This window comes from Colletotrichum tamarilloi (assembly GCF_030869305.1).
Source record: "Colletotrichum tamarilloi strain Tom-12 chromosome Unknown Scaffold_47.1, whole genome shotgun sequence".
Taxonomy (NCBI): domain Eukaryota; kingdom Fungi; phylum Ascomycota; class Sordariomycetes; order Glomerellales; family Glomerellaceae; genus Colletotrichum; species Colletotrichum tamarilloi.
The window spans coordinates 82159-105414 of NW_026849430.1; the positions used below are offsets into that span (position 1 = coordinate 82159).

The 23256-nt window shown below is 53.9% G+C and overlaps 7 protein-coding genes across 7 annotated transcripts; 4 read left to right on the forward strand and 3 right to left on the reverse strand.

The window, feature by feature from the left end:
- Positions 1–909: 909 nt before the first annotated feature.
- CTAM01_10350 (uncharacterized protein) lies at positions 910–3689 on the forward strand (the record flags this gene model as incomplete). Its single annotated transcript, XM_060526365.1, has 3 exons — positions 910–966; positions 1038–1423; positions 1529–3689. 3 exons carry the CDS (start codon positions 910–912, stop codon positions 3687–3689), a joined length of 2604 nt encoding a protein of 867 aa, XP_060378961.1.
- A 1169-nt stretch (positions 3690–4858) lies between these two features.
- CTAM01_10351 (uncharacterized protein) lies at positions 4859–5425 on the forward strand (the record flags this gene model as incomplete). The annotated part of the gene is made up of 2 exons (XM_060526366.1): positions 4859–4976; positions 5073–5425. 2 exons carry the CDS (start codon positions 4859–4861, stop codon positions 5423–5425), a joined length of 471 nt encoding a protein of 156 aa, XP_060378962.1.
- A 534-nt stretch (positions 5426–5959) lies between these two features.
- CTAM01_10352 (uncharacterized protein) lies at positions 5960–7221 on the forward strand (the record flags this gene model as incomplete). Its single annotated transcript, XM_060526367.1, has 2 exons — positions 5960–6639; positions 6726–7221. 2 exons carry the CDS (start codon positions 5960–5962, stop codon positions 7219–7221), a joined length of 1176 nt encoding a protein of 391 aa, XP_060378963.1.
- Positions 7222–12443: 5222 nt separating this feature from the next.
- CTAM01_10353 (uncharacterized protein) lies at positions 12444–13099 on the reverse strand (the record flags this gene model as incomplete). The annotated part of the gene is made up of 2 exons (XM_060526368.1): positions 12444–12851; positions 13079–13099. The coding sequence occupies 2 exons, from the start codon at positions 13097–13099 to the stop codon at positions 12444–12446; spliced, it is 429 nt and encodes a 142-aa protein (XP_060378964.1).
- A 1396-nt stretch (positions 13100–14495) lies between these two features.
- CTAM01_10354 (uncharacterized protein) lies at positions 14496–14783 on the reverse strand (the record flags this gene model as incomplete). Its single annotated transcript, XM_060526369.1, has 1 exon — positions 14496–14783. One exon carries the CDS (start codon positions 14781–14783, stop codon positions 14496–14498), a length of 288 nt encoding a protein of 95 aa, XP_060378965.1.
- A 1677-nt stretch (positions 14784–16460) lies between these two features.
- On the reverse strand, positions 16461–16793 carry CTAM01_10355 (uncharacterized protein; the record flags this gene model as incomplete). Its single annotated transcript, XM_060526370.1, has 1 exon — positions 16461–16793. A coding segment is annotated over one exon (333 nt), but the record flags the coding sequence as incomplete, so codon positions are not given.
- A 3531-nt stretch (positions 16794–20324) lies between these two features.
- Positions 20325–21371, forward strand: CTAM01_10356 (uncharacterized protein; the record flags this gene model as incomplete). Its single annotated transcript, XM_060526371.1, has 1 exon — positions 20325–21371. One exon carries the CDS (start codon positions 20325–20327, stop codon positions 21369–21371), a length of 1047 nt encoding a protein of 348 aa, XP_060378967.1.
- Positions 21372–23256: the final 1885 nt, after the last annotated feature.

Here is a 23256-nt window from a genome sequence, read left to right on the forward strand (position 1 = left end):
CCATATTGCCGCGGGCAAAGATTACAGAACGTTTTGAAAGAATATCTTAATCGAACTTCGGTAAGAAAATGCATTGCCAAGGATCTTCTCCGCGACTCTAGGCAGAGAAAGGAGGACGGGATGGGGCTTATTCGGGCCCGAAAGCATCGTCGGCCTCGCCGGGTCGGCGTGACCACCATTCTGACGGACACCCAAGGCAGCTCAGGCGTGAAGAGAATCCTTCCAGGTTCTGAGGCTGGCAAGTGTAATAAGTAATACGAAACTTATGCGCAGTGCTTGTAGACTTGCAGGTTTATAAGTACTAAGGATGCGCCCGCAACCTCCGGTTCAGCCGTGTTGCGACACAACGATAGCAGCAGCCAGGGGACGAGGGATGCTTCTGGGTTGCAATATGAGGGCTGCTCTCGTAACTCCAGCAGGTCAGAATGCCGGCTTGCGGCGTCCGTCACACCGAAGACTCTTGGCCGTGTACACAAAGTGAGTATGCAGCGAGAGTCCGATGCGCCACTTCTAGCCTTACGTCGCCCTATGTGGCGCCTGCAACAGAAATCATTGGCTGTGTAGTTCGAGGCATCCGATTGCCTTTCCAAAGATCCTTTCGTTTCTGCCTTGGGATTATGGAATATTTCACGACTGACATTTGAGTCATTCACCTTGCATGCGAGGTATTTCAATGCGGGCTGGATGGTTTTCGGCTCTGCATTTCCCGGGACGACTCTCCCTCTTAGGGCGTTCAGGCAGAGTCGAAGGCATACTTTTCCAGAGTCGCACGATTAAAGAGGTCTATGATGTTTCTGATCGATATACTCAGCGTAAATCCTTCCTGGAAATGGATTCTTGATTCTTTTGCTCGTAGTGACAGTGTCACCAAGCCAACTTGCGTCTGCCAGTCTCTCCTCCAACGTGAACATGGATCCGCTGTCTATCACAGCTTCGATCATCACCCTGATCGAGGCATCGGGTATCGTGAGTTAATTTTAAAGTCTGAAGTCTAATTTCAAAATGTAGGCTAACGAGGTGTATTTCGAACATCGCAGCTCACAAAGTCCTTGCATGGCTTCATTCATGGTCTGAAGACGGTGGATGCCAGGGTCACTAGGCTCTGTGAGGAGCTCAAGAACCTGACAAATCTGCTGGAAGCAGTGGAAGGAGCCTTGAAAGATTGCCGATCCTACGACCTTGCAAAGGTTGAAGAAGACCTGCTGCAACAAAGCGATATCGCGCTTGCAGACTGCCAGACTACCCTGAATGACTTGAAGATGCTCATCGAGAGAATCAAGAAGGCGGCAGGCTCTCGAGCTCTTGGATGGAAGATCAAAGCCATGTTCGACCTCTCAGTCCATGGCAATGAATTAGTGGCATTCCAAGAGAAGATTCACAAGTCTAATGGGGCTTTGCAGACGATATTTCACACCATCACTGTGTCAGTATTTCCGTCAATCTGTTGATTTATACCCCCCTCCCTTCCCCCAAACCTAGTTAGAGTCGCCTTGTGCTGAAGCCGGTCAGCTAATCCGTCAAGTCATAGATCGCTTTCTCTCAAAAGCAAAATGTCCCACACTCTGATCATGGACGAATTATTCAGATTGAGGCAGTCTATCGACCGAGCTCATGAAATTTCGGCAAAGCCATCCGAAGTGTTTACGCACAGCTTCAGTCGCCTATCCGACGCAAGACTTTCTAGAAACCTGAAGGCTCTGGCGAAAGCGGCCGATGGCTTTTACTCTACTGCAAGCTCATCTGCCGGCACATCCCGGGGAGACCGCAGCGAAAGAACCTGGAAACCCTCGTCATCCGCCGGTTTCAGTGGGCCAGGTCATCTTTCATCGTTCCAGCGAGAAAGAATAGAGCGATTCATCGTCGACGGTCGAACTCGAAACGGATCCATGACTCCACAGCTGCTTCCGCAAGTAAATACTTCGTTCCACAACCCGTCACCTCCAGAAACTTGTTTTTCGCCAGTCAAAAGCAATCCTCCAGCTCCAGATGACGGGGATGAACTGAAAAGTCTGGAAGTTGCTGCTAGTGGAGACGACAAACCAGAAGAAGAAGATGAAGACGATGATGATGACGAAGCTGCGTTCAGTAGGGAATACATTCTCTGCATTCGCCAGATTGCGATTGAGAGCATCAAGGCTCGAGACTTCACCAAAGCTGGCGACCTATTGGAGAAAGCTCTCGCACGATGCGAGAAAGCTACCGCAGACAAGGAGGAGTACTGCCAGAGTAGCTACATCTCGATGCGCAGCCTCAAGGTCCAGCTTGCCATTTGTTACTTCTTCCAGGGCAACTGGAAGTTAGCTGAACCTGTCGTTATGGACTTGGCCTCTTCCAAGTCCAGTAGGGATAGTGTGGTGTGCAACTTATTGCATGCTCTGGCACTTGCGTACTTGTCTGAGTATTCCTTTGACATAGCTCTTGACACCTGCAAGCAAGCACTCAGGGGACACGCACGATTATCCAAGCTACGCAAGACCGATGTTATCATGCAAGACTTGAACAATAGTTTAGGGTTGTTGGCTACGACGTACGATATGACTAGCGACTACCTCAGCGCAGAAGTCTTTCGACGCAGGCTATCACCGGGATTCAAGTACCGGCATCCGGCCAATGTTGCGGATTTCCTTCAAAACCACTCCGACTTTCTCACTGCGGCTTTGGGCCCGTATACCCTCGATCCAGCCTGTGTGGTTCTACCAGACTCTCCGATAGGACAGCCCAGTGAGCAGGATGCCACCACGAGCTCACCATCTGAACAGGAGGTGTCACAAGTCCGATGGGATGGCTGGGGGACCATCAACCATCTGCCCTCGAATCTACGACTCAACATGGCAAATCACCGTCGGCTCGAAGTTGATACGAGCAAAATAGTAGTCGCACATTCGAGATCGTGCACCATCGAAGGCCATACAGTCGATGAGAGTTCGCCGACGGAAACAATCCCGACAAGCCCTGCGACAACAGCATCTTCACCTAATACCACACCTGAGAGTTCTCCTGTGTATGGTCGAATCGCTCGTTCATTCAGTGCCATGGGGTTGAACAGGTCAATAGCTAGGCCAGAGCCTGGTCTTGGCACCGTTTCCGAGCTATCACTGCCATGCGATTCTCGCCGACAAAGCACCCGAGATACCAGACTGCCTCTGCGTTTGAACCGAGAGACCTGGAGTGCAATCGAACTGGAACGCCCTGCAATGCTTCCAGCGGCAAGGCATACAGAAAGGTGGGCATGGATAAGAAATTGGCGGATGCCTCAATCCGACGGTGTGCTCGAGGAGAGACGCCGGCCTACCAAGCTCCAGAGACGATCTGCGACTCGAGTCCCGGGGCGAAGTGTGACTGTTGGCGAGTGGTTCACTCCCGCAAAATGGTTCCGTACTGGTCGAACCGTTTTGAGACAGGCAAGTTCCTATCATCGCGTTGTAGTAGCTGCGGAACCCCGGCGTATGCCTGCCGGACCAGGATTCCCAGAACTCAACGGCAATGCTGTATCGGAGCTGGGAATTACTAGTCGTACTCCGGAGCTCGAACAGCATCAGTCGTCGCCAATCTCAGCTACACCTCAACAGGTACATTTCTACGTATCACACTCTCGAGACAGATCAAACGCAACGGCACTTACGGAAGTCCGTGAGCTGGATGCAACCCCGGCGATCTCATGCGTGTCAAACAATGCTACCCAGATATAGGCACAATACGCCTTGGGAATCTCGAGCTCAAATTCAATATTGGAAGGATAATGAGGTCTCCTTGGAAGTTTCAAATAGATCAACCACCATCCAGACGATGCAGGGCATCAAACCACAGTAGGGGCTTGACTATGAGCTTAAAGTCATGGTTATTTCAATAGTCAAATACTTAGCCGGGGTTTTTCTGTAGAGAAACCACCCCAATTTTTTCATAATGCTCAAGTAATGATTTCTCGCATGAGGTGATAGGCACGTACTTCATTCCCAGCGGTGCCGCATCGTGATCTTGAAAGACCATCACGGCCCGGAGAACGCCGGGCCCCACCAGGCCGTTGCAGCCCGGCTCGCTGTCTCCACTCTCATCGGAGATGGCCCCACACAGCGGCGGGATGACGTCGCAACCCGCAATCTCGATCTGGGCCAGTCTTTTCCCATTATCTTTATTTTCTTTTCGCCCACTTGGATACCACGTCCCATCCCACCATCTCTCTCCCACTGGTCTCTCTCCCCACGTGCTCCATCACGAAACCAACCAACTCGAAGAGTGTGAGAAGATGACTCTAGCTCGGCCAGAGAGGCATTTTCCCACCACTCATTCCCCAAGGCGTAATCTGAAACCCAGAACCAACAGAGAGCAGCTCGCTTGCGCTGAGTGGTCAAAGCTAGCCAGGAGGACTCCCCCCCGCGTGGCGCATCTTTCTCACAACTTTTGATGTGGCTGCCAACTTCCAGGATTTGGTCATTGCGCTTGATGATGCTGCTGCGCAGGGGTCTTCGACGGGGGTCCTCCCCGGCTGCCTGACAGCACCTCGAAGCACGGCAGCCTATGGCATCGCGCCTCGACGCCTCCATCAGGGACCCGTATGACGTATCCATGGGCATCTTCAGCCACACGTACGCACATGCGTAGTAAAGTAGGAGAAGGGATGAGCGAGTGACGACTCTGATGATGAAAGTGTGTGCGAGAGAGCTGCTGGTGGTGCTGGTGCTTGGGCTCGGCTGGGCCTTTTGGATGGACGTATATCAGGCTGATGGTCCACGTCGTGTTTCCCATCCGTTTATGGTGTTCATCTCGTTGATCTTATTGCATACTTGATTGTACTTTCCATCATCATACAAACAGCCAATATTACCACATCTCTTAGTATTCTTTATCAGAATCCTTCATAATGGCAGAGTGGGCAAAACAAACATACAACACCCAGTACGAGAAGTGGGTTCCATGGCTCGAGGACGTCTACCTGAGATGGTTCACCAAGGACAACAAGGCCAGCTACGCGACTAAGGGTAAGCCACCAACGCCTTCACGAACCTCTCCCATCACACTAGTACCTGGGCTAGTGAGTAGCCGTTAAGAATCCGTGCTAACGTGTTCGTGTTCAGATACCCTCGACAAGAGCAAGGTCACTGGCGTCGAGCAAGTCGACACTCTCCAAGACGGCGTGCACAACCTCGCTGCCGGCCAGGTCGGCCAGGGCGGTCTCCTCCAGCCCGTTGGCGATATGGTCTCCAAGGAGGGTGTCAACCGCGCCGAGCGCCAAGGCAAGGATGACGAGGGCGGCTACGTGCCCACCGCTGTCCCCGGCTCGGGTGCGCTGAACCAGGCGGGCAGCGGTGTGGCCGAGGGCAGCAAGACCGTTGCTGGCAAGACCACTGAGGGCGTCAAGGGCGCTGGCGGCTTCGTCGGTGGCCTGTTTGGCGGTGGTGCTGGCAAGACCAAGCCTGAGCAGAAGTAAATGCCCCATCAACAACAAATATCGACTTTGCGAGGCCGGAAGAGCTTGCACCTTGTTGGCAGCCTCTACACTTGCACTTGAACGGGGGAACGCAGCGTTTTGATGCTGTCCTTGGATTACTGGCGTTAAATTGCAACGGAATTTTGTCGATTAGCTCTGACCACAATACCCACATACGGTCTTTGAATTGAAACTCATCATAATTACAATGCCTTGTCTTAATAGCTGTGACATATCAAATTTGCATAGCCCATTTTAAGCAAACATTATTCCCGCTTCTGAATGCGGCATTGACGAAGCAGCTATTGGTTGGCTTACTCTCATAAATAAATTGGTAGAGACTGTTTTTGCTCCTCTGCATGTCTGGTTGGCGGGACTGAATGTTGGTTCATGACCGTTTGCTAGCCTTTCAAGGTTGTAACAAACAGGCTCATATCTCTAGAGTCTTCTCATTTCAAATTTCCACCATCGACCTGATTCCTTCCTCCTTCTCCCTTCACTGAGCCTTCCGTTTCCGATTCGCTCCCTCCCAAGATGAGTGACCAGGTCCATCAGCCCGGCCATACTGGCGCTCGCTCAATAGCAGGCCCAATCGCCCTGGCTAGAAAGCTCAAGAGGAGAATATCCTACGTTCGATCTGATATCAAAGCCAGAATGTCTTCGAGTGCGGCCGCTCCCAAGCTACATGTATTCACCGGCAGCGATTCCTCAGAGACCCTCGTGGCGCCCGACGAGATATATCGCGCTTCCGTCGAAGACCTATTGGGCGATGTATCTCACCATCACAATCACAACTTACATAGGCAATTCCTCGTTGACCGATCGAGTCTGGGTTTACTGGGCAGGCTTCCAAAAGAGATCCGAGAGATCGTATATCAAGAACTATGGCGTATGTCTGGCTTTGGTCTGCACATCATCTTGACTGAAGCCGGCTTTGGGCATTCCAGGTGCTTACTTGAAAGACTCGAGTCTACCATCGTTGAGGGAGATGACGCCTGGGCATTCACTTGGATGGGCTCTGATTCTGATGCCAGAGGGTCAGTATCGCTTTGGTACAAGCGAGAGATGTCAGCGTGGTGTGATCACTGGAAATGTCAAGAGGCGAGGGATGAAAGAGATATATGGCGAGATATTGCGCGGCGCCGAATAGGTCACGGAGTCTCGGTCGGCGCTTCTTCGCCGTATCTGCCCATGATGCTGACCTGTAAGACGTTGTAAGTTGGACTTTCCACTTAAGAGTATGGAGAGGGCTTCCAAGACTCCCACACATTATTACAGTCACTTACATAAAAGCATATAGATATGCAGAATGTTCCTCATCAATCTACAGGTCTACCGAATTCACCATCACCGACATCAACCTAGCACGGAACCTCTTCGGTGTCCGATGGAAGACGCCCATCAGTCACCCACTCCGGCGCATCAACTTCTCTTTCAGGCGCCAGGCAGACCAAGGGAGCACGTTCGAGCAGTGGGTAGAATCATGGAGCGCTATCCTGCGGCTCCTCGACACTCCACAGCTGATGACTGTCAATCTCTGGCTGGACAGTGACATATACTACGAACGATACTGGTTATCCGTGACCGGCAACGTCCTCCGGCGGGTCCCGGAAGCGCTGGCCCACAAAGTCGCCGTCAGCCTTCCGCCGGACGGGCACGGCGACCGCATTGCGGGGGCCGCGTGGCTGACAGGCCTAGACGAGGTGCCGTGGGCGGCCTCTAGCACTGGCGTGCGCTCGCTGAGGCGCGAGGGAGGCGAAGTTGTTAATCCTGATGTGAGACGGGCGCGGGTTTGACTTTGCGGGGGAGGATGGACGGGTTTGGAACTTTTGGGTTTCTCTTACTCGACCTTACGTGAGAGGAGGGAAACATGTGAGATTGGCCCGACGGGATGGGTGCCTTTTGAAGCGGTGATGGGACGACGCATGGGATGTGATAGCCTGGGGGGGCTGAGAACCGGTCTAGATTTGTGTAGCCCGGGAGATGGACGGCGGGATAGCCAATGATTTCGTCTCGTGTATCTGGGAGATCTGCTCTGCCGGCATGCGTTGGACGTCGATGATCCCCGTCATGAAACTGCGAGACGCCTCATGGGCTGAAGTGCTGTGGCCTAAGAGCTTGCGAGAAGCTTGCTAGGGAGTGCCGCGGAGCGGACCCCGGGTATCCATCATCACACTCTATCCGGCGGAAGCGAAGGAACACTTTTTCGCGTTGGCGAAGTGAGCGAAAGGCACGGCGGGAAACTCTAAAGTCGGTCCATCGTCCTGTCAACGCCCAGAGGTTCGATTGACGTGCGCGTAAGCTCTGGATATCATCCGCACTTAGTGAAGTGTAGTCTACATGTAGTGTTGTGTAGTATCTGTAACGAAAGAACCTTTCAGGTACCGCGAATGTAGCCCGGTGCGTCTTCGGCGAATTCGCATAGGCAACTTCGGTATTCATTGTCAATTGGTTGGAGGCCGTAGTCTCGGAGCTTACGCCGCCTCATCTCTCGGTCGAGTAAGAGAGCTTGATGGTGGTGATGTTGCAACGATGCGGGGTACAGGTAGCTTCCGGTCAGCGACAAGATTGCAGAGAAGACTTCGTCGTTGCCAGCCTGTCAGGATCTTGGCGTGAGCTTGTCAACACGTTATGGGACGGTGTTTCTCGTTCGTTTGCATAGCTGATCTGTCACTGCCTCGTTTCGACACGGCAACGGAAGCGGACGGAATGTTGTAGTTCAGTATCCGTACAACAGTACGCGGAGTTCACATTATCACCGGATAGCGCGGATCATAATCGTTGTCTATCAAACTCAATGCTGAAAGTAATTGGCCAGGGGTTCGGGGAGCATTTCCTCCGAAAGCGATAGAAAAAAGCTTGGGATATTGAAAACATCGTGAGGGTCCGAACATCATTGATTGAATCCACCGGACAAAGTGGGATGGGGAGGTGTCCCGGCCGGTGCAATTCATATCCTGCCCCAAGTCTCCGTAGCTCGCGACATGTGTTCGACGCCCGCCGAGAGACTGGGTGCCCGGCCGATATGGGCTGCCATGATACGACTCTTTGATGAGAGTTGATAATCACGACGAGTTAGCCTGTCAGCTGCATTCATCGAACCATTTCTTCGCACTTCCCGGTTCTTCCCCGTTCCAAGAACCTGCATTAACGCGTTCGGTTCTTCGGAAGGGGGACCGTTTTGGAGACATCTAAGGATCTCGGATAGAATGCCAAAGACTCTCTCACAAGCTCGCAATTGCCTCTCTTCTACTCCGTACAGGGGAGAGAGGGCTTTCGGTTCACGGCCGAGAGTGGGAAAACGGGGTTCCATGCGATAGACAAGACAGCACCAGCGCAGGCGGGACCCCCCGGGGGCTAGTTTCGCGAAAACTTCCATCAGGGACGGCCGAAGTGGGCACGACAGGCTCGACAAGATCGGAATCCAGATGGCTGATCGGCGTTCTGACAGCAACTTGCCTGGTCTGGCAGACGCAAAAGCGACAGGAGGCTCTGCTTGGGTCTTCTTCTAGCGCCTATATCGCTCTCATACCCGGAGCCGGGGGCGTTGCTTAGACGCTGCATTTCGAGCTAGTATAGTATAGAAACCCCTCGAAAGTGGGAATTCTGCCTTGGGTCAGAGCTTCTATGCATATCTGCCGACTTTTCTAGAGAACCATGGAAATCAGGTTTTCAATGATCCGGACGACAGAGGAAAGAACCGGCCTAGCTCAACACGGCGAGGGGTGATGTTTCGGGACGGCGTGAGCCAGAACTAAACATGCAAGCCATTGGAATTTCCCAAGTTGGGCGCAAACGCTGTGAGAAACTAGCCAGACCCAAGATTCTGTGCCTTTCTTGGCGAGTGTACAAGGAACTTTGGTGCAGGCCCCATCCTTCTGGCGGGGGTCGCAAAAGCGAAGCTATTCACAGTCTTGGAGCATTTCGACAGAATGTAACCTCACCCTGACCACTAGCCTTAGCACCGGCAGCAGCACCTGCCACCTCACCGAACCCATAGCAAACCTGTCCACCAGGATGTCGATGGTACCTCGCCATTAAGCTACCTGCAATCAGATAGGGCCGCCGAGGATCGAGACCGCGTGGAGGCTGGAGGCTTGTCTTGAAAGGTCCCGAAAGCAAGATTCTTGCTGCATGGCCATGATTACGCCGCGGCGACTTCCTGTCATCCTCTCACACATCGTGACTCGAGAGGGATTTCATCTACATCTCGCAACATCGGACCATATTGGCCTATGCTTCTAACTTTTTTCTTCCTTGCTGGTCTTGCTGCACGTAAGCCTACCCTGTCGGCCGTTGGCTCCCACATGAGCTACGTTGCCCCGCGGCGTGGACCCTCCGCCCGCCGGAGAGTATGGACGAAAGTTGGATATAGCTGCCGTATCCGGATGTACCGTCCAAAGCGAGGAAAGAAGCGGGCGTGTTCCACGATGCCCCGAAACCGCGATGCCGGATATGGTACGAAGTAGAGGATGGGGGTGTTGCGCCCGCCACGCTCCCCATTTCAGCCACAGCCGACAGCATGTCGTTGGAGGGGTTAACAATTACATTAAAGATATGCCTCGCGCATGGGCAGCAAGGAGTATAAGCGGCGTGCGTTTGAGTCCCTTGAAGCTCATCCTCCTAGTCGGAGAATAAAGGCAAGCTCCGGGCTGGAACTTGGAAGTTGGAAGGGCTGGACCTCTATAGACCTTTGAGGGACCCTGCGACTCGCGAGAGGCATATCTGTATAATCAAGTTACACAGTCCGGAGGAACCAGGTGCATCGAAGCTACGGATTCTAGGAAAGCTGTGTTAATCCTGACGCTGGTACTGCACGGCCCAACGATGTTTCGCAGGGGTCTCAACGGCGCCAGTCAGCAATGCGTCAAACATGAGTGTTCCGTGCTCGACTTTGCATCAACCATGTTGCCCTCCGAGCGTTTGTCAGTTTCCCGCCCAAGACACAGGTGAGGCTGGCGCAAGAATGTGGCACAGAGGCTATTGCTTACGCCATCATCTGTCATGTGAGAGGAGAGGCACAGAGGGCAAGCGGCATGAAGCAAGATCTGCAGATTCGTGAGCATCCGTAGAGTCAAAGATTCCGCAACCGTGTACCGGCGCCGGTTTGTGCGGGGAGGGGCTGCTGCCGACAATCTACCAGCCTCCCCTCTCCGTCCGTGTAATGGAAAGGATCAGGGGAGCAGCGGAGGAACAGAGTTGTGGCAGGTAGCTTGCTGTCAAAGTCGATGTCTGGATCACTGGTGCGGAGGGCTAGCAAGTTGTGCGAGGCCGGGATCAGGAAAGATACTCGGTCTGGCATATAGCAAAGAGGGAGTGAGAGGTGAGGTCCTGGAGTACTGGGGGTTGGTGTCATCAGAAGGGTGTGGTACGATGCCTAATAATCTCTATCTCGGACTAAGCTCACGATGGCTACACTGTATCCGTGACGAACAGTGGCAAGCCGAGTGCGGGGGAGCGATATCCCTGGAGGCTTTGGAGATATCCGTACAAATAACTTGGTATTAGCAAACAAAGATGCGACGGACGAGCCCCTGTCGGTTGGCGCCGAAGGGAACGTTCACAATTCACTGCAACTAGGCTGGTCGGTGCTTCTCGAGATTCGCGCCGTTGTGACGATACTCTGCCCTTGCCCTGTTCCTATATCACGAGGCATCTATAGCCTGGTGGGAATTTGACGACAGTCGGCACCGCATCATTCATCAAGGTCCACGTTGCGAATCATGTTCTGCGGCACCCACGCGCACCGCCAGGGTCAGCGAAGCTGGAACCACTCTGCCAAACACCGACGATAGTGAGGTGCCATTGTAACCCCCTTGACGCTGTCATGACGTCCCGCCTGCTACCTTCTGCTTTTCTGTCAACGATGACACGGGCCAGGTTAACGGCAGCGAGGATGGAGAACAGGATGAACGCACCTCCCGTCGTCGCCTGGCTGTCAGCTCTTGTGTGAGATCAGCCTGCTGTCAACAGTGTCGCATTGTGAGGTGGACGAGGAGCAGGCAAGGACCGGGAGGGCACGGCGCGATACGTGCCATTAACGGAGTGGACTTCGACCGCCGTCCTGTCAATCAACCGGTGCTGCTTTTCCCACCGCTTTTGAGGTCGATGACGGGTGATGTGACGGCCTGTACTTTAGGAGACAGAGTGAGAAGCCCCGGGGTCCGCCAAGGTCGCGCCTCCGGAGCTCTTGAGATGATCTGATTTGCGGCATGGCGCTCGCCTTGCATCATGTGAATGCAATGATGAGGTTAATTGTCTCTACGTTGGATCCTCCCAACACCCAAAGCCCTGGATCTAGAGCTTCTTCTCCTACAGAGTCTCAGCTTGACTTGCATAGCTGAGTTGTCTCTGCGCCGGCGATGGAAAATCCCGCTGCTTAGGCCAAAACTTAGCTCAGCTCACCCAGGATGAGGGCTGCTGCTAATCGACGTCGCATTGGGGGCGGCACATTTAAAAGTCTCCCCGCGGTATTTGTTTGCTTGTGCTGGTTCTGCACCGCTCGGCCCTGTGCGAGTCTGGCCAAGATTGAAGACCTAACACCCGGGAGGACGGGACGACGAGTATCTGTCGACTTAGACTTCAACTCCAAGGCTGCATCCTCTCAATGGGCTGGTCTTGGCACTTTCAAAAGTTCGAATGAACGAACGATAGTCGAGGCAGAGCTCTTGTCAACCATTGTATATGCTTGCCATGGGAGCCTTCTCCTGGCGATGTTTCCCTCTAAAACGACAACCTTCCCCTCCCCGTGAAGATCCTTGCGATGCGCCGCCCATGTCGTTCGGGCCCATGCTTTCTTGGCGTAGCTCTCGACAGAGTATCATTAAAGGAACTCTGTCGACGAGGATGGTGACGAGCGGACAAGCTTGAGCCATTGGACCGCCTCTATTCGGTGATTGGGATTCCTTTCTTCGTCTGTCTGACAACTGTGTAAGGATGTTGCAACTACACCATTAGGGCAGAGCAACGATATTTTTTTCAGGATTTCTGTCCCACGCTGAGACATGCGGCAGCCTCTTCAGCCCGCGGCCCTCGTGGCAGCATCTCCCAGGAGGACAAGCGTGGGAGTGGGAGGAATGCAACGTCGGCGAGGGGGGATAGAGGTCTGACTATTGGATGCGGGCGGGCTTACACCGAGGCGGTGACTGCGTAGATTCAAAGTGCATAGTGGCGGCGGCATTGTTGAACAGGTTTGCGTACACCAAGACTCCCAAATCGTCTTCGCCTGGTAACTGCTCTCGGTATGCTTTGCACCCGAGATGAAATTCTCGGCGTTTTTATTTCTCAAATCAATGACACCGGGACTAAGAGGAGGTACGGTGACAATAAGCTTCATGTACGGAGTAGCGGCTTCAGGCAAGGCATATAATTTAGTAGACAGCATGGGAGATTGCGATGAAATAAAACCGCGCTTCTCTTTGAACCACTGTCGGTTGTCGTTAGACCACTACGCTTCTCCGAGTCGGGCAGCTAGAAAGCGGACATGAAGGGGGGAAGACGAGGGGGAACAGTGGCTGTCTTGGACTCTTGGTATCGTCGAGCGTTGCTTAGCATCAACGAGAACGAACGAGAGTGGTCGCTTGATTAGCGACGAACCCAATGTGCACAACATTGGCATAGCGTGGCATCCTATCGCATCTTGCCTTGCCTTACCTTTGCCTTGCCTTGAACCATCCTACACAAGCCAAGCTATCTGCATGGGCAGAGATTCTGTCCCTCCCCGGACCAGTAAGACACGTCCTCTAGGCAATGGAGGGGTCGGGGTTGAACCAGATAGTTTAGCCTTCATTCCTCGTACTTGGGGAGCGGGTTGGAATGCTGCCGGGGGTCCGGGGGAGGAGGAGGTTATCGTGGCTTTCCCCAGAACGAGGGGGAGAGGTTCCGCATGCGTCGGCGACAGAGGCCACGATAGAGAGTCAGAGTCATGTCTTGTTTCCGCATGACCCCTCTGCGATAATTGTATCTTCTGCTTTGGGACAGAGTGCCCTCGACGATGGAGTCTCTTCTCCTGCTTCAGGTAATCCGTCAAAGGTTGGGTTCTGAAGGGTTACTTGTCTGATAATGCACACGGATAGGACTCTACAGCCCAGCCCCTACATCCAATATTCAATATTCCACACCGCATCGAATGGTGGCTCGTTCAATGGCTTGGTGTAGGTTCGCCGGGCCCGCATGGATCGCCGACGCAAAAGCAACCAGCCGCGCGCTATTCATCTTCCCCAGATTCTGGAGCTGGCAATTGTGGCCGTGCTTGCAGCAGAAGTGCGCCCATACCGGTATCCTCTGGATTACCTACATCCCCCTCAGCTTTCAGGAATGGAAATCATAGTTCGGCCCCTCCCCACCATCCCCGGGCAAGCCGGGGTCTCATAGCCGTCTGACCTGGTCGCAGCCGGGACCCGGGGCGTCTGTTGGCCGCACGCAGTACCACGTTCGGGCGCTATCCTGTGAGACTTGGCTTGCTATGTGTGCTACCACGCTGCAACATGCTGTTGGCTGTTGGCTGAGAGGAATGTCACGGGTGGGTGTGTTCGTGCTTCAGCCTGCTTGAGCTGGTGATCAGTTACACTCGACTGACGGATGATTCGGGATGGGCGCGCTGCTTTGTGGTTTGCACAGTGAAATGGTCAAAAAGCGGCCACGACGATTGCTCCTGATGCGGGTGTGACGTTCGGGTGTCATTGAACCAGCAAACCCGTTGAGGCTGCAATGACTCTGAACAACTCATCGTATGTGACCTCATATGGCTCGAGGCCGTGGTAGACGGGAGATTTGTTGGTCGAATAAGATGAGCCTGGTTAATATGGGAGACGTATCATGACTAAGAAGCGAAGCAGAAAAGCCAAGTTTCTCCCCTTGTCTTGACCTCATGTCTGATCAAATCGCGTGTGCGGTTCGTTAGTCGTCGCACGGGGGAGTCCAATCAATGACCGTTTCGCAATTCCATTTTCTCGCAGTCCCGTCAATGCCGTCGGGACTGGAGGAGCTGTAGAGTAGTGAATATAGACAAAACGCATACGTACCGGCGTATTTGTACCGCACTGTATTTCTCCTACGTCGGTCACAAGAATCAAGGTCCTACGTCTCTTCTCAAGGTCCGTAGGGAACGCGCCACTTGGCCAGCCGAGCCGCCCTGTCTGAGTCCTGAGCACTTGCAGTATAAATGTGAGCCGGTCCAAGAGCGACTGAAATTGTTCGGAGGCCAAGAGGCTTGGAAGACGAATACTCGGAGCGCGGCCGGATCGTGGTGCCTTGGCGGGTATGGGCGGGGTGGAGTCGACAGAGTCCGCTTCGGAGGAGCAACACCACCTTCGGTTTTGGTTGCTTGAATATTGTGCAAGTTCGCCGCTGTATCCATAGCGGCCGTTATTGAGCCTCAAGGTCTGCTTCCTGTTGGTTGGCCCGGGGCATGGCGCGCCTTGTCTTACATGATGGACTCTCACCGGAGGACCGCACCCCCCCACACGAGCTTGCACGTTTCTCTCACCAGTATGGGATTGTGGGCCTGGAGAAGGAACGTCGAAGGCATGGAATCATGAATGGAGACGGCGGCGGCGGTGGTGGTGGAGGCGGATCCGGAGTCGGGTGCTGTTTTGAGGTCCTATGCGGCCATGCCAGGCTTGAGCTGTGGAGTTTCCCTGCAAGTAAGGCGAGATAGTTGCATGTCAAGATGGGCCAATGGCTTTACGATGGCTTGAGAGTACGTCTTAGATATCACGATGCTCAATCGACTTGGTGTTGTTTGTAGACAGTGCCTGCCTATGGTGAGATACTAAATCCAATAGCCGCATATTCGTACATAGGTTGGGTCTCTCCTATCGCGGAGCAAGGCCTACATGGAAGCAAACATGCCGTTTTGGGCCTTGGCAACCAGAGAACGGGAATTAGAAGCCGAGACTTGTGATTACGGTTCCGAGTTTCGTGATAACGACTTCTTGACTTGCATTGGCGCTGCATTACGGCCACATTATCTGGGCCCCCGAGCAGGGATCGTGTCACTTGCCTCTCCGCACATCGCAACGCAAACATCGGACGTGGCACTGGAAAGCAGATATGAGATTCTTCGCGTTGTTGCGTCGGTTCTCCAAGCATCAAATGTCATTCAGGATTCGGATGCCGGATCAAACGAGAACAGCACTCCTTGGCTAACGTTCCCTAATTTCGTTCTTCCTCATAGCGTCCGGAAAGGGCATACCGAGAGTGCGGGGGGAACATAAGGTCATGTCCATGTTCATCACGGTCGAGGGGGCCTTCTGCTCGAGATGATCTGAGGGAAAATGGTGCTTTGAACGCAGTGCTGTCATCTGTCACATTGTTGGCGAATGGACGGGGCGACATCACTCAAGCTCCCCGGCGGACGGGCGATTGCCGCATCTTACATCACCGCCGTCGCAACTCGCCCCTGACTTGCCCTGTTTGGCCAGCGCTGGATGTTGTCCTGAGCTTTTGCCGGCTGCTGGAAGTTGCTGCCCTTCACCGCAAGCCCTTTCGGCAGTGTGATGGAGGCTTTGGTTCTCTGACCGAGCAATATCGAGAACCTGGAGACGGCAAAAAGGGGGGTTTGCATAACGGCACGGAAGGATCTCGTAGGGGTAATAGTGCGAAGATCACTCGAGAAAGCAAGGTAACAGAGCTCAGAGACCACTGAAGCTCCAGCGGTGACCACACCGATCCAATCTCGTGGGAAGGATTCAGCCCTCAAAAAACAGGGAAAACCAGAAGGAATGAGCAAAGACTACGGGGTTGATTACTGCATGTAGGGGGTTGTTGTAGGACAGACCAGGGGTACCAGAGTGGCAGAGAGTCACTGGACAAGGGGACGGACGGCAGCCGAAGCGAGGGGGATCATTAGTGACGAAGAGGAAAATAAGGAAATAAAAGAGGGCAGAAGAAAAGGCCCTGGAGATCATTACATACATACAGAGTACAGGACAGGGCCATCTCCGTACGTGCGTTGAAGATCAATAATGGGAAACCTGGAAAAACTCGGTGACACCAGGCACGCCGCACGACAGGACGGAGGACATTGCCATTGCTAGTAGACAGCGCGAAGGCGGCAGAGCATCAGTGTCCACTGGCAAGACTGGGCCGTCAATGTGCCCCGGAGAACTGGGAATGTGTGTCCTGGAACTGACCCCGACTCCTGGCTGGCTATGGCGTTGGTTATCCCACTCTGGAGACTCGAGTTTGGTTCCTTGGATTTTCTGGAAGGGGTAACCTTTATTACATCAACGTCCATGGGAATGATTGGCCGGGCGAATGCTCCGCGACCTTGGGGGTCGATGTGAACCGTGAACCTGTTCCGGGCTGAATCCTGACGCGACGGGCTGGGATGAGAAGCGCGTTGGTGGGATTTCCTCGGTGGATTAGGAAGATCGATCGAGATTTGGGGGTGCGATTGTACAGAGAAGAGCGTAATTGTTCGCTGCCTTGATGTCTGGCTCTCTAGTTTCTACGCGGTACTGTAGTGTACGCATACTAAAGACGGCGCTTGAGGGAACCAATATTGGCGGGCACTAGAGCGGCAGACACTACTATTGTGTCGGATAGGGACTCCATAGCTTGAGCGTTTAAACTTGTAACTCGCAGTAGAGCCGAACAAGACGGCAGTCATGATGGTGACATATTCTCCCGGCATAGTGTAGTCCGGAAGCTTGGGCCAGGCGAGGGGTTTACGTGCAGCATAGCAGTACAACAGTAGTCACGGATGTGGATGTGCGATGAGTGGAGAGAGACGGGAAGAGACTGAGAGTGGGAGACGGTATCCAAGAGGCTTTGGTGATTCCCATTCCCATTGTCAAGCTGGTGGTGAGAGTACGCCAGCGAGTAACGACAGCACGACGACCGCAGCGCCGCAGACTGACAACCATTGTGGACACTGGAGGCCCGCGAGGGAAGGGTAAGAAAGTGGGCTGTGGCGCCGTGGGAAAGGCAAGCTGAGAGAAGGACTCCATAGTAAGGATATCCATAGAATATCCAAGATAGACACAGGGTGAACGAAAGATGGCCAGGAGAGACAGACGGGTTCTCGTTGAACTTTGTGGATCTACCTACGAAAAAGTAGGACCCGGCGATGACAAGAGCGACGAAAGGCCCTCTCTCTCTCCTCAAGAGGGGAGAAGGCTACGGCGGCAGCGAGCCAATAGAGGAGAGCGGCGCGAGCACACATCCAGAAGACAGAGTGGGAAACATGGGAGAAAGAGACACAGGCAGAGAGTGAGAGAGACATGGGGGAGAGGGAGAGACACTAAGCAGCAAAAGAGCTGCCCCGGGCGCATGCAACGTTGGACCGGGGCCCTTGTCACCATTTTGTCACCCTGTCGAGTGTCGCCTTGTCACACTCGTCCTTGGCCTGTCCCTGTCCCAGTCTGTCCAAGTGTCGTCCTGGCCCCTGGTCCTGGCCTCTTTTGTGCTTGCGGGTGCGGTACGTGCTTGCTTGGGCTTTCTGTCTCGTCCCTCTTTCTTGTCAATGGGTTGTGTCACTCCGGTATCCGGATGGATATGTGTATCTCCAACAAGAAGAGTTGGTCATGATATCAGCTGTTGTGCTTGTTTGCTCTCTTTCAGTCACCGAAGCTATATTACGGTAGACATATACGCTGTGTGGAAGTTCATCCCGCATCGGCGACTTACCATTCAGTCGTCACCATGCGGTACCACCATGTTGGGCATTTGATTTTGATCTGGCAGTATTTAGTTCGTAAAGTTGGTAAATCCTGCAGCTGCTTGTTGCTTATTGCTTCGGCCGGCCCTTTGCATCGCATCGCATCGCATTCAAACCCCAGTTCTGTCCTGTCCTCAACTTCTTTGGACAAGAGTGCTAGTCCCATCTTGGAGTATCCGTATTCGACTCTGTGGTGTATTCCCGCACATCCGTATAAATCCCACGTTCTTGGGTTCGTCGTCCGAGTTCGACGCTTACCTAGCACATAGTTCTTCCTTGGGCACCACCACCATCACAACCATCGCCTCCTCCACCTCGGCGAACCGCACCCCTCACGAACGGGATCAATTGAGGTTAATTCTCTCAAGAGTGTGGTGGGTGTGAGAGTGAGTGAGTGAGTGTGTGTGTGTGTGTGTGTGTGTGTGTGTGTGTGTGTGTGTGTGAGTGGGCATACTATACTCTATCTCAGGTTTTCATCTCAGACCTGCAGCGTCGGTCTGCCTTATCTCGGCCGTGATCTCACACCCACAAGAAACAAAACAACAAACACCAACACCGACAACAACATCTGCGCGTTAGGATTCACTTCTCCCTCGCCTCGTTGTTGTTTATTGTTCTCTCGCGACTCTGCATCTTGGCGAAACGGCATCGCCCCTGCGACTCTTGATCTCCCTCCGGCCTCAGCCCTCCTTCAGCCCTCAGCTCCCACTATCGACGAAACGTGCCTCGTCTAGCATCATCCCTCTCTCTTCATCTCGCGCTCCAGCACGCTACCCGGACCCGAACTGCGGTGATCCCACGGATATCAATTCTTTTAGCGATACCAAGACAAGAAAAAAAAAGGGCACAGACGATCGTTGGCCGCCCTGTCGTATCGTTCCCTTGGGTTTTCCCAAATTCCCCTAGCTTTTCTAAGTACGGAACTGGCACGACTGGGATTGCCGACTCTTCCATCATCATCTGTGCTCCACAGAGGGTCTGGCTTTAAGCGCGACGACGGACGGCGGACGGCGGACACGAGCAAAATAGAAACCCGAGACCCTCTGGTTCGTTTATCAGCCTCTCTCACCGGGCCATTGTCATTGTTCCCCGTCGTTTCCATCCAGGTCGCAGATCGGGTGCGAGGACCCGAAGTGTGGTGAACAAGTTCCTTGTGTCTTGTTGTTCGTGTTTACTGCGTAGCAGCTCGACAGGCTCGATAAACGATCTGTCTTTGTACAGAGTCGGTGTCTAGTGACAGAGTTACTCGGTGTCTAGCCAAAAGTCTAAGTGGGAGACAGAAAAATAGAGGCGTTGTTCAAGACGCGAAGAAGGGAGGAAACATCACCATCATTCATCGTCACCGTGGTGCTGGATCCCTCTTCAGGCGTGGCTTGGCTCGCTCTCACTTTCTGAACCCACGACTTGCCGGAGGGGAGAGAAAAAAGGTACATTTACCTCGCAGGCTCCCGAGCAATTTTAGCACTTGTCGCTCTCGGCTTTCCCGACCCAGGGAACCTCCCACTCTCCCACCTTCTCTCCACCACTCATCCACCCACTCACTCTCACTCTCACTCTCACACAGGCCTCACTCCTGTTTTCACACACCCCTCTCACCTCACTCTTCTGGCTCTCTCGCTCTCAGTCTCAACTCTCACACCTCACACCTCACTTCACCTCACACCCCCCTCCCCGGTCACTCACTCTCACTCCCACTCCCACTCTCTCTCACTCACAATCCCAGCCAAAGGGGACCCCTCCCAAAAGGCCACAAGGTGACGGAGCGCTAAAAGGCACCTCCCATCCGGCTGCCGCTGGCCCTGAGAGCTGAGCTGAAGCGCCCAAGAACTCCCCTCAGGTCTTCCCCCAAGTACCCAAATCTCAACATTTCGCCCCGTCGACCCGCGCGAAACTTAAGGTGCCTTACTCGCCCGCACGGCGCCTGGGAACCCGACCTATAATCTCCCTCCTTTGCCCAACTTCCCGCTCTCGGATTATTTCTCTCCAAATCCCACGACAGCCTCTTTCTACCTCACAACCTCACCCTCCTCTTCCTTCTGGTCCTACTCTTGTTCCTACTCCTACTTCTACACGCCATCCTCTACAGGTGTATAAGACTCCATCCTATCTTGACGATCTTGAAGGAGCAGCAACACCACACAACCTCCACGAAAGACACCACCTATCCGAAGGAGGACGACGACAACATCGACAGCAGGATAGAGCCTGCCTCACAACCTCACATCAACCGCAGTCATGCTGGACCCGTCAGCGAGCCGGCGGTATCAGCCGATGGACTCGTCCACAGTCTACTCCCACTCCCGCACGCGCACGACGTCCTCAAACACATTCCCTATTCAGAGCCCGACGCCGATGCACCTCCAGCAGCAGAATGCCATGAACCCTCAGCAACATACCCGCCGCTCACCGTCAGTAAACACCTTCAGCACCTCCTCGAGCATTCCTCCACCCGCCGCCTACCGCACCTCGCCCACCACCGATCTTCGTCGCTCTACCTCCTCTCGCTCCGGCGGCGGCAGCCCCCAGCCGACGGGCTATGTTGCCCTTCTCCGCAAGCAAAAGGCCACCGTCTGGTGCGACCGCGCCCAATATGAGGATCCTCGCCTCTTGGCCCAGCAGCGCGCCGCCAAGATGCGAGCTACCCTCGAGGTCATCGGCGGCCAGCGAACCGCCTCTGGCCTCTCCGCTCCGTCCGGCGGCAGAACGAGTACCGGCATCAGTGCTACTGGCAAGGTTGCCGCTAAGATCCGTCACCACGGGAAGCCCGCCGTAGTGGGCTACGCTCCGGGAGAGCACCACGTTGGCGTCGGCGGCGTTCCCATGCGGCTGAGTGCTACCGAGGTTGAGGGCGAGGACAGCGACGACGACGACGCGCGCTTGCATCACAGACGGACCGGTAGCAGCGGCCGCAGTAGCACTGCGAGCCGTCGTGGCCCGGGATACCGATCATCCGGCGGCGGACGCAGATGGAGCCCCGGAGATACGCCCGAGAGGAGTGGTAGCATGGTCGAGGACGTACCGGAGGACGCCACGCTGGGCGACAACGCGAGTGGTAGGGCCATGACGACGGGCTCAGGGAGCAGCGCTGAGCGGGCGGACAATGTCGGCGAGCTGGGCAATACTGCGGCGGCGAGATTGGCGAGCAACTCACTAATGCATTCGACCGTCACCCGCGAGAAGAGCGTCAAGGGCGCCGATGACCTACGCAGGAGGGGCAGCGTCGACGAGCGCACCACCACGCTCACCGGAGGCCGTCTTTACATCGCTAACCCCGATTTGTGAGAGGCCACGCTGCCCTCGCGGCCCCATACATATGTGTATGGATAAGTCGCCGACTTTCACAATACGTTACGAGCCCATCGATTGGCTTCATTCGCTTTACCAGACGTGCGGAAAACGATTCGACATCTCTCCGACTTTCCTGTTCCTTCCTCGTCATCGCCAATCTGTTCGAATGTCTCTTTAGGCATACAAATACGGTCGCTAAGGGGGTGGGGGTGTTTGGTGATTTCTTTTACTGTCACAAACTTGCATCACTCGGCGTTTTACTTGGGTATTGTTTTTTATCATGGGTGGGATGATACCATACAGAGACCATCCCGAGATGGCACAGTTCGGTTTACCGGATGTGCCGGGGAGAGGGATCGAAATTCGAGTCTCCTTGTCAAAGATTTTCCAACATTGTTTCCGCTCTACCATCGCTTCCTACGGGTCTCTCTACCTTTGTTCCTACCATTTCCTTGGCTCGGACTCTTTTTTTATTTTCCTAGGCCGCGACGCTCCTCACATGGACAGACCATATTGTGATCTGTTCCCTAATCTGTGGACAAGACATCAAAAGCGAGATGGGAGGGGGAACGGATGTCAGGCAGGACAAGGGGAAGACAGAACCAAAGACGAATTGGGCAGGGTAAAGGGGGCGGAGGATGATACCACGGTTGAGATTGAAGGCCCTAGTGGAAGCTGTTTGGAATCACGGGCAACGGGGAAGGCGAAAGAGAGAGAGAGAGAGAGAGACAGAAAGAGAGGCTGAGACAAACAGAGAAGCTCGAAATGCTCGAATATGAAAAGCCATTCCTGGGCATCACGATTGAACAACCCTTTTTTTACCCGTATTGACTTATGCCATCCTGTCAAGCTGTGTGTGTGTGACCAATGGTGCCCAGGAACGTCAATTTCGGGAGAATTGGTTACCGAAAGGTTGATTCAGCCCAGCCAGCCGACCTTCTGGGGGGATAGTCTGAGACATTGTCTTCAAAGCTACGTAGCTGTAGAGGGTCGTCTTGGCTCGTCACGGAGTAAAGGGAACACCTTTCAGCCGACCCAGTAATATGATATTACCGTAATGCTTCTTCAGCCGCACGCCGTTTTCATTTGCCACATTTTCTTAGGGGGTTTTCCGATGGGGGATGGTTCAGGCCGACTTTCCAAGCATGGCAATCTGTAGAAAACTCTCTGTTGGACCAACCCATTCCCGCGTGGTTGAAATGGGAGACGCCAAACCCCATCCTGCAAGATCCGGGGTTGGGAGGAGGATGTTTGACTCGATGGGCATGTGGTGAGCCGCTTGCAGTGCTACCTTTTTACTTGGTCTATCCGTAATGAGCTACAGATACACTAAACTATCTAACTTACCGGCCAAACCTGTCATGTGTTCCAAAGATAGTACACTTTGATAGATCTAACCTCTTCCTTAGCTTTCCCCCCTCCCCTTCGGACTTGAGGCCGCCTCTCAGAGTCAATCTCTCTACTCCGTACGCTATCTCTTACCGTAGGTTCATAGGTCAGGGATTGCCATTGCTACCATACCATAGGTACCATTTTAGACTATCGCAATGCGCAGGAACTACTGCGACACTGTCAGTTCGTCTTTGACACACATGCGACCTCGTGTTTCGAGGAGTTTCTGACGGTTGACTTGTCCCAACTTTCCGTATGGTTGGCGCCCCCCTTCATTCTTTGGGTTCGAACGGAGACCCCGTACCCCAAAACTTTGTTTCTCAGGGTCTTTTGGCCTGTGTCTTGTCGATGACATGCATATCCTGGCTCCTGTGGCTATCTTCTGTAAACAGTACCAAAGAGTGCCCAAAGCGACTGGTGGTGGGATACGAGAACTTCTCAAGGCAGACGATCGCCGACGTCGCCTTCGAGTGCCCAGCAACACCAC